The following is a 20992-nucleotide window of genomic DNA, read 5'->3' on the forward strand; positions in this document are numbered from 1 at the left end:
TAAATTTGTATACGCATTAAAAGTATATGAATATACAACTCCTTTTTATTTTTATAATATCTCCGTAAAAATTACAATATTATATTATTGAATACCACTTTCATACTCAATTTAATTACTGTAATTATTATGTATTCATATATTATAGTTATAAATCGGGGTAAAATTAAGGGAATAAGTGTTATTGTTGTTTTTGAAATAATCTACCAATTTCATTTTTTTCTATTTAATAATATCTATTTCAAACTTGCAAGTTGAGTTAAAATTTATGGTAATAAATTCATTTTTTTCTTATTAAAACTTTCACTTTAAAGGACAAAATGAAGTAGGTTCAAAATGATTACTTTTAACATATTAAATATCAATAATAATTTGAAAATAATTAATTATAAAAATTATATAATATATAATTAAAATAATTACTAATCTGGATATAATTAAGGAAATAGGAGTTGATGTTGGGTTGGGTTGGTTACATTTTTAACTTTATAATGCTATAACTCATTGAAAAGTGTACGAATCAACACAATTTTTTTATGAGAAATAATATTTTTTAATAATCCCTTTTTCATTCGACATACTTTATCTTAATCAGGGTATTAATAAGGAACTAGCAGATCATGCAGCTTTTGTAATTATCCACCAATTTCTTAGAATTAAACACTATCTACTGATTTGCATCGAAGCGTTTCTTATGATAGTGATTTTAATCACTGTCAGATTAAATCTATACTGGACCCAACTATGCTACGTCCCCACTGTGCTAGGTTTATTAAGTTTTGACACCGTTTACTTTAAGAATGAAATACCAACAGCCGATTATTTATCAATATGACGTAGGTATATTATATAAACTTTTATTCATGTTAGATAGTAATATGTTAATGAAGCCAAGTCAGTCGCGACAATTCACACTATCTCGGGTTCGGCATTTTGTTACAGGTGTTATATTTTCCGAACAATAGATTAATTTGGGAGTTGGAGTTGTCATTCCTCTCTCTGACGTTGAACTAACTACCCATTCCCGAGTATACATTGTTAAGAAACCTTCTTTGAGAGAAGCCCATTACAGGCTTAAAAAGCGATTAAAAAATAATAAATATATAGATTAATATTTTAAAACATATTCAAAAGTTAATTTGAAAAATTCAATTTTTCATGCAAATGTTGGTATTTTCAATCCTCTCTTTTATACAGGGAAAAGGTCAGATTATCAAAAAAAGTTAGTTAAAATAAATAACAAAAAAATAGTAAAAAGCGATAGCGCAATGTGGAGCAGCACAGTATTTTCTTTGAGTAAGCAAAATAATCAAAATAAGTATAAATTTATATTTAATTTATGTAAGTAGATTCATGTAAATTTTAAAATATACAACAAAAAAAAATTTACAATATGCAATTTAATAACAATAAATATAGTTTAAAAACTAAACCAAACACACTTTTAAAGCACATCGAACTAACTAAAAAGTTAAAAATAATTTTTAAAATAAGCTTAAAACAATAATGAACGAAAAATACTGGTATTATTGTAATAAAAGCGTCGGGCGCTTAATATACGAAAAATATGGCACAAAGCACCCACGCTTTTATCACAATAATACTAGTACTTTTCGTTCATTATTGTTTTAAGCTTATTTTAAAAATTATTTTTAACTTTTTAGTTCGATGTGCTATAAAAGCGTGTGTTTTTAGTTTTTTTAAACTATATTTATTTTTCACTTTTTAGTTTCATGTTATTATAGTAGTTACTATCAATATCATGGTTGTAATGGGTAAAAGGAAATCAGGGTTCGATTTCGGGGAGGGAGTCTGAGAAACGGCTACCATGTCCAAGGAAAGCAGCAGGCGCGTAAATTACTCACTCCCGGAACATGGAGGTAGTGACGAAAAATGACGATACTGGATTCATCCTTTGTAATCGGAATGAATACACTCTATATCTCTTAATGAGAATAAAGCGTGTTAATATATATTTTTAATAGTAATTACAATATATATACATGTAAAGCGTCTTAAGTACGTAAACATATCATGCACAAGGTATAGCCGTGTTTTGTGGTCCGACGAGGCGCGGGTCAACGTTGTACGCGAGGCATATGCGGCGGCTTTAGGATTATATATACAGAGTGTTCAGTAAGTCAGGAAACGGGTTTCTATTGTTCTCATTGTTACAGACAATAGATAATTGTTATAGACAATGAGAACAATAGATACCCGTTTCCTGACTTACTGAACACTCTGTATAATATTGATGACAAGCACGCGTGTACGGGTACGATAACTAAAAATAAATTTTTATAGGAATATATTGTTATCTGCGATTGGTGAGCAGGGTGGGGTGAATACGTTACGATAATCTTGTATCAAGTCCATAGACGACGGGATACGCAGGAATAATACGTGGCGCGTGGAGAGTTACAAACAAAAATACATGTGTAACTAATATAAGCGTGTTAAAAAAAGATTTAACTTACGAATGCGTTACGACGTCTAGTCTCAAGGCTATTGACGACGGGGTACGGGAGTGTAATAACACGAAGCTGGTGGAGATTTACAAACAAACCCACAACTAACACACAACACACAACATCCAAGTGAAACTAATATAAGCGTGTTAAAAAAATATCGAAATTGAAGGGCTTGCTGCAACAACCAGATAAATCCACTTTTTGAAAGTTTTCAGCACAATGTAAATTTTGTTTAAAAACTATTATTTATACTAAAATAGTGTCAACAAAATATATTTTAATTCTACACTCATTTTTACATACTATTTGAAGTTAGATTTGAAAAAAAAAAAATTAATATTGAAATATTGTTAGTCAAAGTTGAAGGGAGCATGGATTTATCTGGTTGTTGCACTAAAAAACACTTTATTTTTTATTAGTACTCAAATGAAGTCAATTTTATTCTTAAATGTATTTGGATTTTGAATGCTATGATTATGTATAAATACTAAATAAAAACTTAAGTTTCTAAAAACGTCAGATAAATCTGGATTCATCTGGTTTTTGCAGCAAATTACAAAACAAGTTCATTTCATTAATAACTTCATCACTATTGATCGGATTTAACTAGTTGTTGCGTCTGAATTTCAAGAATAATTTCCTTTATATATTTCCGTAAAAAAGTGGATTTATCTGGTTGTTGCTGCAAGCCCTTCAATTTACCGATTAAAAAAATTCTAATTTTTTGGACATTACCATCATTTACGGGGAACGAAGGAAAAATGTTCAATTTCTAAGGGCAATGTCTTCAACTAAATACGATTTCTGATCTTTTGATGTATCATTGAGAAAAATCGGTCCAGTGAAAGCTGAGAATAAATAGTGACTGACACAAAAAAAAAAAATAAATAAACACACCGTGGTAAAATTAATACCTTCTCAGCTTCGGATTGAAGTTAAAAAAGAACACAGAGGATTATTATCTCTATGTCTAGATTCATAAAAAAATTTTAAAATAGCTATGTTCGTTAAAATTTTTATAGGTATAAATAATAACATGAATTACCTTTGTTTTTAAGGAGAAGGAAACGTGATACCCAATGATTTTACTTCCTGTCATAGCAAATAATCTAATTTAAAACAGATAAAATAAGACTGCATATATTTCATGATAATTAAAACAATATGCAAATAAAACTTTATTTGTATATAAACTTTGCTAATTATTTCAAACTTCAGCAAAAAAATTATTTATGGATCATTACATTATACTACAAAAACTTTAAATATCTACCTCTAGATAGACTTGACCTACCTACTTTGTTTGCAGGTTGAATCATGATTTTAGTCAAATGTTATATTTTCATACATGCAAATTGTGTTATTAGTATTCCGCATAATAGTGTAAGCTGTATTTAATAAATAATCGGTCGGTTATGATAAGTTTACACATTAAAAACTATTTATAGAACATATTCATTCTACTTTTTAATAAGTGTTTTTATTGAGTCATTATTATTTTATAATGACTCAATATAATGATTGAATTTTATGATAACATTTTTATTAAAAAAAAAAATTAAGCTTATTAATTTAGTACATTATATAATGTGTTGTAATGTAAAAAGTATTTACATCAAAATACAAAGGTTGCGTGTAATTTACTATTTATAACTTGTAACGTTTTTGCTTTTGATGTGTTTTTAAATTTAAACATAAGAAATGTTTTACTAAAAATAATAAAAGAAATATATATATTTATATTTATTTATTCATCTATAGCCAGTTTAATAGATAACCTAAACACAACAGAAATATAATGTAATTTAGAAAGTTAATATTTGTATCAATAATTTTTAAGAGCTGAACTTGACAATATTGAGTTAAGAAAACATCATTTTTAGTAGACTCTTCGAAATAAAATTGTATCTTTGTGTTTAATAATTGAGAGTTAACTTTTATGACTTTTTAATTTTAACTATGAAAATACCTACTACTTTGTCCACTGATCCCATAATCTTTGGCTAACTTTTAAATCAATTATTTATAATTTTTATAAATTCATAATTTTGTCTATTTTTTATACTTCTAGCTGTAATTCATATCATACGTAGAGAGTATTAGACATCTTATACTCGGTTTGGATATATTAAATATTAAACTATGTTTAAAATATTTTTTTTATCATATAGGATTGATTATTTAGGTTCTTTAATTTTGAAATTGCTTAAATTGACTTTTTTATTAACCCATAAATGTAATATATAGTTGCCATGTTAGCAACACTTATATTTTTCACTCTCTGTTCCAGGTTCAAAGGCAAAAATCCAATCATCGGAATTAATTTTTTTTACTTTTTTCTTAATTCTATTTGAGTAAAGAAAAAAAAAATTGAAAATTTGTTTGATTTTTATTTCATTTAGACTAAATTCATATAAATTCAATAAACACTAAGGTCCCCATCATTGTAGCCTCCCCTCTCGAGAAAGAATTTCTTATTCATATTAATATCTTTTATTAATGTATCTTTTCTTTCACTTGATCAATTTTTTTCAACGACTCATATCTAGTTGAAGATATTACTTTTAATAATTGAAAACTTTTCCCCTTAATTAAAATGTTACTTAGCAAACTTTCTCCATACAGACAATTAAATTTATCATTTTTACTATTTTTTAAATATATATTGGCAAATTAGCCTTAATATGATAAATGGTTTCAACTACAAAGTTAAATAATTTTACATTGTAATTTATTAATTTTATTAAATAATTTTTTTTTTTTTGCAACATGTTACTATATAAATCATTTCTAAAGATTTGGATTTCACCTGAATTTAACAATGAATATTTGTAATTATAATAAATTTTTATAATACACTTAATTGGGTAGATTTTTTTGACATCTTTTTGTTTGTTTTTTTTAATTTCGATGCAAAGCTAAAAAAGTATTGATCTTATGACGGTTTGCGTTATTTAATCACAAAGAGTTACATAAAAATGAATACTACGATATTTAATGAAGTGATTGATTTCGATGTTTATACAAAAATATAGTGATTTTAACAAGATTTTGAACTCTCATATAATTACTATTAATAGTAATTATAAAGTTCTTGTCCACATATCCATTTAAAAAACGATTTTTTTAATTCTCTTATAACAGGGTATAATTAAAGAAATAGGAGTTATGTCCCTAAGGTGGTTTTCTGTAGAGTGGTTCTTTATCTTGATTTCATTTTTCTTTATCTTTTAATTGTTTTATACATCAAATATTAATGTTAAATTTTTTAACACATGGTTAAAATATATTTCCAATATTCTAGTATATTTTGAAAACTGGCCTCAACCATTAAATTATGGCTACGGAATTAATTTTTTTCAGAGATAAATTAAAGTTTTGGTACCCTGGGTCAATTTATTTATATTTTTATGCCTTTAAAAGTTTCAGGTTTATCAGATTTTAATTTCTAAAAATACTGCTCTTGGAATGTGTTGCCAGGTGCCATTTTCCTATTTGGTCTCTGAATACGCCACTCTTTCTTTGGAGTAATGCAATAAAACAAATTTGATGATTTTTCAATAGCGCAGAGTAGTATTGCTATAATATTCATGGAGTACAAATTAAAGTTACTTTTACATTACATAATTTATAATTTATTACATAATTAATCTTTTACATACTACGAATACTATTTTAAATAAAACTTATTTGTTTTTATTATATATAATTTAGGTTATTATTGTGTTTTACAGGTATTCTATTCAAACAAACATAATATTCGTAGTAAATAAAACGTTATAATACTATTATACTATACCTTAATATTTTCAGTGTGATGAATATGGTAATTATGACCATGGATGCATCACTGTACAAATAAGGGTTTGGGTCGCATTACGCTGGGTAACTGATCTACGAACAATAGATACGGAGGGTCTAATGAAAGCTATGATCGAATCGTCTAGCGGTGGCAATAATTTAATTAAGTGTGCAGAAAAATATTACAATTTGATTCCAATTTATTGAAAATTAAATGTGAAATTGATTTAGAAATATTATTATTTTAATAAAAAAAAAAAATTAACTATTAATATTTTACTATTAAAATTATTATTATTAAATTTGTTATAAACTTTATATAATATATTATACAGTTATTCTTTTTGAATTATCATAAATCTTAAAAGTTGATTATAATTTGTTTATAATGCATTATAGATAATTCAGTACATAACCTTCTTTTAATTTTTTATAGTTAAATACAATGTTTATAATTATACTGAAAGATGAATACCAATAAAATAACGGACTCTGTTTTTCTATTACGTCTTCTATTTAGCAAATGGGATTAATTTAAATTATCTACACATTGAAATTTTAATTAATACAATTAAATTTGAACTTGCTCCTTTAAGGTTTATGAAAAATTGTTTCGATTAAATAATTATTAGAATAGTAGTGCATTTATCAGATGTATGTAGTAAACATTAATATTAGTAATAACTTATTATTAATAAACACATATACAGGGCGATTCTTTTATTATAAAACAATTAAATTATGTGAAAAATAAATTAATAATTTTTTTCTTTTAGATACAGGTTTTTCTAATTTATCAATCATGAAGTATTTTTTATGTTGATTTTGTTTAAGTTATAGAGTGGTCAACTTTATATTTTTCAAGTAGCAACATACATAATTAACTTGTTTATTTAATAGATACTGATCTAATTAAGAAAATGATTGATCGATAACAATTTTTCAGATTTTTATACTTAAGCGGGAGGAGGAGAGACTTTGATAAATGGCTAGTGATAAAAATAGAGCACCCGTGCTTCACCTCCAATTATTACATTAAATTGTTAATAACTAATGAATACTATTGTTCCAAACATTTTACATCGGCCAGCATTTTCTTAATTGGATCTTTATCTATTTAAGTTTTAATTCGAATCAATAAAATAAACATCCTTTTGTAAAAGGATTAATATAATAAATACTTTATGATTGATAATTTGAGAATATTATGTAACCAAAAAAAATAAATTATCAATATTATATTTATTATTTGATAAAATAAGTGGCTAATAGTAAAATAATCACTCTGTATTAATTAATTTGTCGTATCTATCAATTATTAGAAGATAACTAAAATTGTAAATATTTACATTGTTTTATTTGACATTAGTTCTATTAGTTTATATTATATTTATTTATTAACAATAAATTGTCTAATTATACAAAACTGTATATTTAATGATTCGACATCAACAACCATATTATATATATATATATTAATAAACATAATATATGCTTAGTCTAAAAAATATGTTATTGTACAAAAGCGTGTCTCATTTTTAATCGATATTTAAATGTTCCAAAGTTTAATTATTTTTAAAATTTTTCACATATATAAAAAAAAAATTTTATTAACAATGTTTGAAATAATATTTAATTTAGTTTTAACTAATGTACTATTAGTTTGTTTATCGATTAAAATATTTAAAATTACATATTTATATTAATAGTACGATTTCACAATAATTGTGCCAACAATTAATTAATTATTAATTAAACAATACAAATTCAATTTTTTATAAAAAATGAGCTTTTTGTGCTAATTTATTATGAATATTCGAAAAAAATTCATAATTGAGGGACTGATAGCAATACAAGCTTAACTCACCAAAATGTATCAATTGATATGATAAACAGTCTTATCAAAAATTGAGGATAGTTTAATGTAACACTGAAAAATGATGTTCATTTTATTTCTTCTTTTTCCTCCCCATAATCCCAACTACTTGGGGTCGGCCAAAACTATTTGGGGTGTTTATTTTATTTATATAATAATAATTGATCACTTTTGGCTAATATTATTTAAAATTGGTAATATATTTAATTCAAAAAGTAAAAAATTACTAAAAAGATGTGGATACTTATTACGAGAACAATTTTACCATTATCAAAAATAAATACATACTGTCACCACAACCAACAAATATTCCCTTAAAAACCTAGTAATAAGATTATATATACTAGGTTACTAAATTAAAGCAATATTTATTTTTTTGACCTGATACATTTTATATTCTTTGTTAATGAAACAAAAGCTCATTTATTAGGTCTAATAAAGAATATATTTTTACAGAAAATCTAAACTATATTTAATAATGAATATCACTATTAATTTAATAACCTTTAGAGTCATTAGTATTTAATAGTAACTAATATTTAATTAAATTTTTTCTTATATTGCTATTTTTGTGTGTTCTAAAAAAAAAAAATTAAAAACTGAATTATGCCCTTTTAATGTTTTGAGTCTAGAGTTATTATTGTCTAAGCATAAAATATTACTATATAGCATAAGTATTGTAATTTCATTTACAAATTCTTTTTTTTTTAGTAAAAATATTTAGGACTTTTTTAGAAAGAAAAAATGTATAAAATTTAATAAATATAGTTGTCAAATTTTAGTATCTTTTTTCATAAATGGGATAATTATTGCTAATGATACGCAGTAAAAAAATTTCTATGAAAATGTTCTCACTTTTTTTTTTTGTAATAAGACATTGTCATATTGTAATAATAATTGTCATAAGAAATACTAAGATGAAATCAAAAAATATATGGAATAATAGCACTACAGGCTAAGTGATAATAAGGTACGGACTAACTATCTAATAATAAGCATCATAATAGTATATATATTTTATATTTTTATTTGTTTTTGTATTCGTGAACGTTCAATCTCAGCTGTCGCTGTTTTTACTTTTTTTATTATAAAAAAAAGTTATGTTATAATTTAATTTAATTATTATAATTGATTTCTGATTATGTTAAAATAAAATGCAATTTTCAATTAAATTGAATAGGTAAATCAGAAAGGATAATTAATAACTATAATTAATCTCTTTTTTTTCAAATTACTCTTGAAATTTGATATTGTGATTTTGTTTTATTTACATACTTTCAATCAAATTGATAAAGTTGAGCCTATTTAAAAAAAAATTAAATATGAGTTTTATAATGATTTTACAAAAAATGAACCAGCAAATATATATAATTTTTAAAATTAATTCACAAATAAAAAATTACAGCCTTTAAATAAAAGATTTAATAATATTTTTTCAGATTCAAGTTTTTTTTTTTGTGATGAGAAACTGAAATAATTCGTATAAACCGAACATTTTTATAAAGGGTTCACGTTTTCATAAAAATCTACATAAACTACCAAAGAATTAAATTAAACTTATCAAAATATGCAAACCCATGTTTCTTATGAAACAATAGTTTAATTATTAATCCATTAATTTATTAGTTTTCATTTAAATAAAAGACACGACAGTTTTTTAGTTTGAAACAAGTATATTTTTGCTTAAGCCATGAGCAAAATAAACAAATTCATATATATATTTGACCAAATATCTCAAAATTAGTCATAAAAAATATGATATAGATAATATTTTTACGTATTGTAAAAGTTATGTCAAAGCAGCTTAATTTTTAATTAAACACTAATATTTATTACGAAAATATAGTAGTGTATGCATGTTCTTATTCTTATGTCATATTTATTTGTATATTTACAGATTATATAATCACATTCTTCTTTTCAACGTAATAGTAAATAAATGTTTGTGTACTTTTGTATTATAATCTAATTCGACATTTATTCTAGTCGTGTTAAGCTTTATTTTGTGTAATATCACCATCAAATCCATTTTTAAAATTAAAAAAAATAATAGTCATAATTCATTTAACTCAATTCAAATCTATAACATAATATATATTTATAAAATATATTGATAATGAGCTATTTATCCCTCTCATTAAGCAAGCTTATGATGAGAAAGGAGCCCATGGGGACGAATTTGTTTGAATCTCTGCAAAAAGAATTTTTTTGTAGTTTTAGTTTTTTTGGAAATGCTCCTTTTTATTGTATTAACAAATTAGAAAACATCTCAAAAACTATACGTGATAGGAAAATTCTAATTGTAAATATTTGAAATCAGCACAAAAAATGGTTTAAAATCATATAGTTTCATTAATGTTTCAAAATAAGGTACAATATTATTGACCAGTGTAACAGACTAAGGTTAGGAAATCTAACTCATACTTCCAAAGATCATTATATAAAAATTAAATATATGAAAAGAATAATTACATTTTATGATTTTTAAAGACATAATTTTAACTTCATATGAGTTAAATACTCCACAATTACTCATAATTGATTTTATGGGTATAGTAGATATAGAGTTACTATAGGGTAAAGTAAATTAAATTCGTGATAATTGTACAAAATGTCCATTATACATTTTAGTAAAATAATTTAATTTAAATAATTGTTTGATAAACATAGTGTAAAGGTATTGAAATATATACAAATTTTAGAATTTATAACCTTTGATTTATTTTTATTGTAGTTCAAAGTCATCACAAAATGTAAGTAATTATGTGATAAGGGATAAAATTTGAGATAGTGGTGAGGTATTTTCGTAATTAACTCCAGTTGATTTTTCTGCTTTAAAGTAGAATTTTTTTGTTCATTTACCGGTTATGATAGGTAAACTTAACTTTTAAAAATGTTCCGGAAACAATCCGAGCTTTAAACATATGTTAAATTAAAACTTATATAAAAACTATATGTTAAACAAAATATTGTCCCATTGACTTTTCTTTTATATGTAAACAACACCCAAAGTTAAAAAATATGTTATTTTAATATAAAAATTCATTGTTTTTCGTATTATGATTTATAATACGTTATAATTTTTGCACTAATTTATTTGTTCAATTATTATGCTTGATTTTAGGGCAAACGGTATAAATGGAAATATTTATCCCAAATAGCCTTCTCTTAAATATATATATATATATATTAATAAGCTCTAAGTTTTAGTTATAAATATTTTAGAGTTTTTAATGTCAATCCAATAAGTATATTATAAGGACGGCGTTGCTCTTCCTTTTAATTGTTATTATTTAAACAATTATAAGGAGTTTCCTTTAAAATCAATATGGGATAAGATGAATAATTGTGTCTCTTGCCCCAAAAAATATTTCATTGGATATACTTAATATATTCTTTATACAATCTTATATTTTTATAATATTCATAGGTGTATCAATACATAATATCCCCAGTACAGTCAAAAACTATGTAAAAACAACAACTAGAGCCTCGAGATGATATGCAAAGGACCATAAAGAATTATTTAATTAAAAAAACTATTGTAAAGAAATTGCAGTGAATTTTAAAATACCAGGGGCCACTTTAAGACGATATTTGAAAAAAAAAACAAATCTACAAGAATTAATTATTATTTTACTCATTAACACTAAAACTATATAGTTAGGAAATAGTAAAAATATTAATTGGATATTAATGCTTATAAGTATTTATCAACTATAAATATTTAATTCACATTATAACAATACCACTATTTAACAGTTAACTTTTAATTATGTTTATTGTATAGTTAATTTATTATAATTAATTTATATGGACTAACTATTCACGTTGTAAGTTTCCAAAATATATTTTCTGTCAATCAATTAAAGATATTATGTCGTCTAAATAGATCGCCTAGCATGTGGCTTAACTAAAATACATAATCAAAAACTATGTATGATTTTGCAGAAAAAAAAAAGCATTCTTCATAATTTTAATAATAATACCGAAATAGCAGGAGAAGATAGATTAACTAATTTCATGAAAAAAAACTAAATTAAGTTTTAGGTTTTCTGGTTTTAGGAAATCAGAAGCCACGTTAATTAGAAGAGTGTTAACTTTGCAAAACCTAGCAAAGAAAATGAAATCCTATTGATTCTTGTTAAACATGAATCGCACTATTCATTAAAAGCAATAACTTACTGTAGAAATTATTTGATTATTATGTTAAGGTTTCCATCTCATACCACTCAAGGCCTTCAACCATTGGATATTTCAATTTTTGGCCCTATAAAAACTTTTTATAGTCAAGCCTATGAACGTTTCATAGTAAATAATTATGACCAAGTTACTTCTGACATCAAAATTGCATCATTATTTGGGGAAGCCTATATAAAAGTGGCCAACACACAAAATACAATTAATGGTTTTAAAGCTTATGGTATAAAACTATTTAGCCTCAATGTATTTCAAAACAATTATTCAATGTATTTCAAATTATGACACGCTCACACTGTGCCACGACTCCACTGTGCTACCATTTTTCTTCTTAAAACTGCCATAATTTTTTGAAAAATGAACGAATAACTATAATTTTTGTTTATATTGAAGCCTTCAGTATTTTCCTATCATGTGATATATTTTTGTGAACATTTGACCCTTTACCTGCCCACAGGTTGTGATTCAAAATAGTAACTACTGCACAAAAAGTAGAACTTTTTCACTATAACTTTTTGAAAAATGTATGGACCAATAGTTAGTTTAAATTAATACATTTTTTTTTCAAAAATACTTTATGTATACTTCTTTCATTTGACATATTTTTTTTTAAATCGGACTACTTTCCTTTATATAGGTTCAATTTTTTTTAATGATACATTGAATAATCACAAATCATATCTAGTTAAAGACATTACATTTAATTATATATATTTTTTCAAAAATATAACCCCTTACCTGTCTAGAAAGAGTTTTTAAAAAAGAAAATTTTTATAAAAAGTTAACTAGGTCAGCCTAATTTAAAAAAATAATCGGTCCAGTGTGAGCTGAGAAAAAATATATACAGACACAAAAAAAAAATAATAAACACATCATAGTAAAATTAACACCTTCTTAGTTTCGCATCGAAGCTGAAATTTTTTAAAAATTTAGGCATTTTTAAATACAATTTAAAATAATGCTTATGTGATCTACTTTATTTTGAAAAAAAAAATGATCTCTGATGGAAATATCCATATTAATTATTACCAATGATCCATGATAAATTACAATTTCATTACAGAGATTAAATTAATTATCAAAGATAAAAAATTTTTTTTACGATTCGTTTATATTAACAACAATAATAAATTATTGTACATCAATTTCATACTAAATTTAATTACTATAATATGATTTTTTCATGTATATTATAAATTAATAAATTACTTATTGTGTAATATTATATTAATATTATTATAATTTTAAGTCATAGAAAGTAAGAAAGAACAATTTAAAATATGACAGAAGAGCAAAAGGAGAGAAGATTGGATGAGGTATGATGATTTGTATGATAGGCTAGGAATAAAGGAAGGTGAGAAAAAAATCATTAGACTTGCAAAAGTAAGAGAGAAAAGGACTAAAGATTATCATTATATAAGGTGTATAAAAAGTGTTGATAATAAGGTACTCTCGAGTGATGATGATGTGAAAAAAAGGTGGAAAGAGTATTTTGAAAAATTATTGAATGAGGAGTACCCAAAAGAGACATTAGAGGATATCTCGTGGAATGAGGGACTGGTAGATTTAATTAGTGAGAAAGAGGTATGGAAGGCTGTGGAATCAATGAAAAATAATAAAGCAGTAGAACCAGATGAAGTGCCAGTAGAAGTATGGAAAATATTAGGCGGTGTTGGCATAAGGTGGTTGAAGGAACTTTTAAATAAAATATTATTAGAAGGGAAGATACCAAATTAATGGAGGAATAGTATTTAAAGGTAAAGGAGACATACAGGAGTGTGGAAATTATAGAGGTATTAAACTTAAGAGTCATAGTATGAAAATTTGGGAAAAGGTAAAAGGTAAGTAAAATAAAAAGACCAGTGACAATAGGCGAGGACGTGAATGGAGAGGTGGAAAGTTTTAAATATTTAGGATCAGTTGTGTAAAATGCGGGGTTATTGACACAGAATTAAGTGCAGGTGATTGAAATGGAGAGAAACACCTGGTTGGTGTCTTATGCAATAAAATAATTCCAATGAGGCTAAAAGGTAAATTCTACAAGACTGTAATAAGGCCAGCTATGATGTATGGTTCAGAGTTTTGGGCAATTGACAAGAAAGTAGAGTAGAGAATGAGAATAGTAGAGAATGAGAATAGTAGAGATGAGAATGCTTAGATGGATGAGTGGAGTGACTAGAGAAGATAGGATAAGGAACGAGCATATAAGAGGGAGTATAGGTGTAGTCGTGTTGGGTTGGGTGTAATCGTGGATAAGATGAGAGAAAATAGACTTTGATGGTTTGGTCATGTTATGAGGAAAGAAGAATCGAAAGGTGTAAGAACAGTTATAGAAATGAATGTTGAAGGAAGAAGGGGTAGAGGAAGACCAAAAAAGAGATGGAGGGATTCTATTGAATGCCATATGAGGATAGCTGATGTTAGCGTAGATGATGTGGGAGATCTTGTTAGGTAAAAGTTTAGGATAAGGGTGGCCGACACGAGTAATTGGGATTAAGGCGAGGAAAAAGAAGAAGAAGGAGAAATCATAAATTATCATTTTATACTTGTCCCACTATACCACTATTCATTTTGTCGGGTTTTTAAAAAATAGTAATTTGAAAGGATTTGATAAATATATTTTAACATTAATTACGTTTTTTATAATTAATAAATAGTTGTATCATTAGTTAAATTACCAAAACGTTACGTCACTTAATGTTGACCAATGGATTTCAACTTAAAATTTATTTGAGTTTGTCAGCATAACAACTTATACTACTTCATAAAATTGTATTTTTAACAAATTTTTTTCATATAATTTTTATGTAAAAATTTAAATTATAGTATATTAAAATTAAAATTTATATTTTTATCATTCATATTGATGCTATACCTACAGAATCATGTAATTTTTTTAAAAGTGTTTCCAAATCCATAGCGTTTTTCTTACATTGATTAGCCATTTGACCTTCTGGCATTTCTTTGGGTTCGTGTTTTAACATATTTTCTGCTTGTTCTAGATAGTATTTTGATCTCTAATAATAAATAAAACCATTACATTAGTCCAATTTCGTTAATATAATATTTCATTTAACAATTAGATTAAATACACTGGTCAAAAATATAATTGCTATTATATTATAATATTTAAAATCATCGTTATCTCTTTAGCCTTTATTCTAACTGTTTAGAGTCGACTTTATCTTATAATGATTTGACAAGATTTAACTACATATTATTTTAGTTTTTTTTCAATTAAACAATATTTTTCTTTACAAAATTTAATAATTTTCAACAGTTTCCTAGAAAATAAGTGTCTTAACATTAATTAATCGCTCTATAAATATATATATATATTTAAGTATATAAACTTAAATTTTAGGTCAATCAGACAATTTTAACCCGTGTCTATTCGGGGTTGAAAATAGTACTTGCAGAAATAAACATAAAATGTAAATTGTAGATATGTTTTTTATAGATTAAGAAGGGGAGAAGAAGTAAGATGACAAATTTAGTTTTTTTCGAAATCAATCAACATATAAACACATCTTTAGAAGCATAAAAACCTTATACGGTATATTTTGTTACTTACAAATATTAACAAACGTATATGCACATTAATTTTAATTAGAAATTCATATTTAGTGTGTTTTTGTGTAATTTTTGTATATCAAAACTTTCGGTATTAGTATGCTAAAGAAAATGTTTCAAATTTGTCTCTTAAATATTCTAAAAGTATTACTTAATATTTATTAATTTGTGAAGACCCATTACTTTCATAATAGTTTTATTTACAAAATTGTATAATCGATATCATCATCTTACCCCATAGCTAGGGAAAGATAACAAAAATAACAATTTCCAGGAAAACTCATATCTCATAACGTAGAAGTTGAAAGAGACTATTGAAAAACTTTGTAGTGTTAGGCTAGATATTGAAGTAATTCTCATGGTAATTTAAAATTTTATATCCATTCACAGAATCAGGAAATATTATAGAAGGTTAATCTCACCATCTTTTCACGCCTTTCCATACTTATAACATTTATTATGAATTCGTTAGTTTATGTGAAAAAATATAGAATACACAAAATTTTGTTGATTTTTCAAAATAGAAATATTTACAAATTATTTATTAATATATTTGACGAATTCTTAGAGTTACAAACAGATATTTCATATAAAAAACGATTATAATTTAACTTTCTAAAAAAAATTTAGTTAATAATTATTTTATAAGTTTAACTATTTATGAAATATATTAACCAAAATGTAAAAAAAAATACATTGGAATATTTTTTATTATACACCATGATTTATTACCTAATTTTACGCTGATGTGTACTATTGCATTATCGATCATGTGTTTTCTTAGATAGATTATTTTATAGTTTGCAAGTTGGTTAAACATATATGTTTACATGAAAAAAATTAAATTGATAATATTTTAAAAGAGAAAGGAAGAGATAAAACCAACTAAGAGTCTTTACTTTCCTTCAAATAAATAATAATTCGCGTATTTTCATTTTAAAAATTGACCTAATTTTGTGTATTCTGTAACTTTTTAGATAAATTAATAAATTTATCAAAAAAAGTTGTAAGTATTTAATTTATAAAAAAACATTTATATTTACAATTCACATTCTATGTTTATTTTTTTGCGAGCAATATATCACATTGTATACAAATAACCAAAAACAACCCTTATTGTGTAATTTTCAACTCTAAAAAAAGTCTGGTTAAAATATCGAAGGAAGTTTCTAAGCGTCGTCATGAAAAAAACGATTGAATAATGTTACGCAATCAAGTTTTGTTTTCGGCTGGGAAAAATCGCTACTGAGACAATCTCAATGCTTCTGACGGCTTTCCCGGATAATTGTCTGTCCAGTTCTCAAATTTAGAAGTAGCATAAGGCGTTCAAGGAGGGCAGAGAGGACGTCGCCGACGAACCAAGGTCAGGGCGCCCGTCAACTTCGCGGACAGACGCCAATGTGAAACGTGTGCGCAATTGCTTGAACACCAACCGTCGGCTCAGTGTATACCAAGTGTCAGAACCCTTAAACTTGCCAAAATCAACAGTACATCGCATAGTGACTGAGGCATTGGCCATGCGCAAGGTGTGCGCCAAGCTTGTACCTCGAATATTGACTGACGAACAAAAAGCGATTCGAGTGTTCCGATCCCAAGAATTCCTTGACTTGTGTGAAGACAATCCAAACTTCGTGGACCACGTGATCACTGGTGACGAAACGTGGTATTTTGAGTATGACTCTGAATCGAAGTGACAAAGTTCTAAGTGGCACACGTCCTCGTCACCACACCCCAAAAAGGCGCGCATGAGCAAGTCGAAAACCAAGACCATGCTCATTGTCTTCTTTGGGGTGCAGGGCATGGTGCACCATGAGTTTATCCCACCAAGACAGACTGTGAATGCAGTGTTCTACAAGGCTGTGTTGGAGAGACTGAGGCTTAGGATTCACTGCCTGCGGAGGGAAAGGAAGTGGCCGATTCGGGAAGACTGGAGGCTCAATCACGATAATGCGCCCTCTCACACCGCGTTCATTGAGAACGAATTTCTGGCCAAAAAGCACATCACCGTGGTTTACCAGTCTTTCTATAGTCCCAATCTGTCTCCCCCGGATTTCTTTTTATTTCCAAAAATGAAAACAGCCCTGAAAGCACATCACTGGCAGTCCATTGAAGACATCCAAGTTACGGAAGATGCCTACCGGGGAGCGTTTGAGGCATGGAAAAACCGCCTCCAGCGGTGTATTGACGCGGGAGGAGAGTATTTCAAAGAATTTTGATGGCTTGTAGCGTTATAACAAATAAAAGTGTGATTCTGGTAATGAACAAAGGCTCATTACTTTTGGGATGAACCCTGTATATATATATATATATATTGAGGAGGTGTTCTGAATTTCATTAATAAGGACCATCCTAGTGTCACTGTTAAAATTCCTGGATGGGTGACCTAAACCGCAAACAGCACAGCTAAACATCAATGTTTATGCGGCTGTTGAATGATCCACTGAGCCACACCTTGCTCATAATATAATATTTAAAATATTAAATAAAAATAACAAATACTGAAATACTAACAAATCTAAAACGGTAATTTTCATTCTACTTCTTGTTCGTATTTGAGTTAAATGATGGATAAAAATATTAATGTTGTATGAAAACCATAGAATGAAAGTTTTTATTACTTCATAAAATATTAACTTGCCTGAACAAGAGCTAAGTATTATTATTATTTTCTATTTTTAATACATATATATTTTTTAATATCAGCCACAAAGGATAATAATTTTTATTAATTTAAAATTTAGTAAAAAGTTTAGTTTTATTCCTTCATTGGTGACTATAGAATTACATTTTGATAACTCAGAAAAAAAATGGCTCAATTTGAAAACATTAGTTTCAAAATTTTAACTTCTGGTTCAAATTTAGTAGTATAATTAAAAAAAAAAATCTTACTAAAAGAGCTTCAATTAAAGAATTAGTATCATGATTTGAGCGTCTTGCTTCTTCAGCCATAACAGAATGCATTTCAAACATTAATGAGCCGCGTAATCGATTTTCAGCTAATTGAAATATTATTAAATTTGTAATTTTATTTATGTACTTTTAAAATCATAGTACTAAGTAAAAATGTACCTGGAAACAAAATATCGGCTATTTTTAATATTTTAAGACAGAGCTCTCTTTTATTGACTAATTGTTCCTGAGATAATTTATCTAATGGTTGACCTTCAATTTGACCGTATAGTTGAGCCAAATTAAGACGTATATCAATGAAATAATAATGATTTGGATGTAAATCACCAGCTGACACGTAATGATCCAAAAACTTTCGACAATGTTCTGGATCTCTACGGTTCATAGCAGCCATATCTTTACCTATGTGAGCTAAACAACGTTCTACTTGTTCAGGATCTGCTGTTGTTGTACAAAAATTACAAATCCAAGTCACGTTAAATGGGTCCGTACTCGATAGAGTGACATTAGGTAATGCGTATCCCATGCAATCTCTAAATGAAAAAATACACTTTACCTGCGTTACAAATAATTTTTAATCTCTTACTCAAATGTACATTTTACTCCACTATAATATGTTCCCAACTCTGTGGGATCAGAGCACCTCGAACATTTGCAAACAAAATACTTAGTATCTGCTAAATGAGCTAATCGTTGCGGTGTTCCCCATAAAGGATCAGTATAACAAATAGACAAGTTTTGTTTATATTTTATTGCTGTACCAGCGGTTCTAATAAGTAAATGTCCATCAGATGTAAAAGTTTTAGAACAATTTGGTATACAGCTGTGTTCCAACATAGACCCTATGTCATAAATAGCAACATATGCAGGATCTGTTAATGGTACTTCGTGACCATTGACTTGAACAATGCCGCAAACCTTAAGTATTTCATCAATAGGATATTCTTCTGGGTTCAATTTAAAAAATCTATACAAGTAATCCGCAATCCAGATTTTGTCCGCCTCATACTTAGGCCCACCTCGTCTATTAGCACAATGTGATTCCAATGAAATCAATTTAGTCCAAATTTCAGGGTTATTTTGTTTTTGGTATAAACATCTTATGACTATAATTGATTGATAACTCGGATGAGGTATGTCAAAATTTTTAATTTTCACCTTTAAAAATGACAATTTGCATTAAATAATTTATCAACTAGTTACAATACTTCAAATAATTATATACTTTACTTTAAGTTTCCTTTGATTGGCTGTCCAATCACATTCTGCTCTGTGCCATTCATCCTCCAAGCACTTGAGATCTTCACACATAGGCCAACCACATTTAGAACATTCTGTTGCTGTATTTATATTTAGGGATTTTAAACAACCCAAACAAACAGGACTAGTAATTTGTGCGGGCCCTCTAATTAGTGGTTGTTCAATTAGCACTATTTGCCCTTCAGTTAAATCTAAATTAGCTACAACGTGCCTGCCTAATCCAGGTTTTTCACAAATCTAAAATCATAATATTAATTTTAAAACATAAGCAATTTTTTTTATTAATTTGGGCAATAGAAATTAAATGTAATTATAATAAAATGAAAATTGTATTTTTTTTAATTACTAGTGAATACTTATTAACAAAGATAGTGTGTTAATTAACAATAAATAGTTTTATAAATGTTAAATAAAATTAATATTACTTTTATTATTTGCTTCACCATTTTCTCATTCACGTTGATGTGAAATAATTTCGTAACTAAAACAGTCTAATAACTTTACTCTTTCTAGTGGAATCTATAAATAAAGTTAGTTCAACAATTACATTGGTGGGAGACTGTAATTCAAAAATAGCTATAACACAGTGGCAGGTCATCTCAGATCTTTTAAACAGCACGATATTTTTAGTGAACCACTTTACGATTATACCAAATTTTTCGTATTAGTGACAATAGCATGGACTGATTAACAAAAATTGTTTATATGATTTGGATAGAATTAACACCAAGATTGTTGATATCTAATATTGTTGTATCAAATACAACTGGGGCAGCTACTCTTAATTGACACGTATGACCCAATTTGTTCATAATTTAGATAGTAACATAAAACATATACCATATACGCAAGAAATAAGGCAGTAACTCAAAATGTTCGATTTTTAGAATATAAAGTATTT

The 20992-nt window shown here is 26.5% G+C and overlaps 1 protein-coding gene across 7 annotated transcripts in view; it reads right to left on the reverse strand.

The window, feature by feature from the left end:
- Nucleotides 1-20640, reverse strand: part of LOC126900193 (SET domain-containing protein SmydA-8-like) — a 27822-nt gene extending 7182 nt beyond the window's left edge. Inside the window, exons 1-7 of one of the 7 annotated variants that reach the window (XM_050675707.1) lie at nucleotides 20517-20640; nucleotides 20062-20328; nucleotides 19418-19989; nucleotides 18991-19364; nucleotides 18811-18917; nucleotides 15228-15365; nucleotides 3542-3580 (exon numbers count right to left, since the gene is read on the reverse strand). In XM_050675707.1, the coding sequence (XP_050531664.1) occupies nucleotides 3557-3580; nucleotides 15228-15365; nucleotides 18811-18917; nucleotides 18991-19364; nucleotides 19418-19989; nucleotides 20062-20328; nucleotides 20517-20537 (1503 nt within the window). In that variant the 5' untranslated portion in view covers nucleotides 20538-20640 and the 3' untranslated portion in view covers nucleotides 3542-3556. Of the gene's footprint in view, nucleotides 1-3541; nucleotides 3581-3790; nucleotides 3860-4515; nucleotides 4543-9410; nucleotides 9450-11950; nucleotides 12519-13520; nucleotides 15366-18810; nucleotides 18918-18990; nucleotides 19365-19417; nucleotides 19990-20061; nucleotides 20329-20516 lie in introns of those variants that run through there. The other 6 variants (XM_050675705.1, XM_050675710.1, XM_050675708.1 and 3 more) reach the window with 6 other exon arrangements.
- Nucleotides 20641-20992: the final 352 nt, after the last annotated feature.

The sequence above is a fragment of the Daktulosphaira vitifoliae genome, unplaced genomic scaffold (genome assembly GCF_025091365.1).
Source record: "Daktulosphaira vitifoliae isolate Bord-2020 unplaced genomic scaffold, ASM2509136v1 Scaffold_3, whole genome shotgun sequence".
In the NCBI taxonomy this organism is placed as follows: Eukaryota; Metazoa; Arthropoda; class Insecta; order Hemiptera; family Phylloxeridae; genus Daktulosphaira; species Daktulosphaira vitifoliae.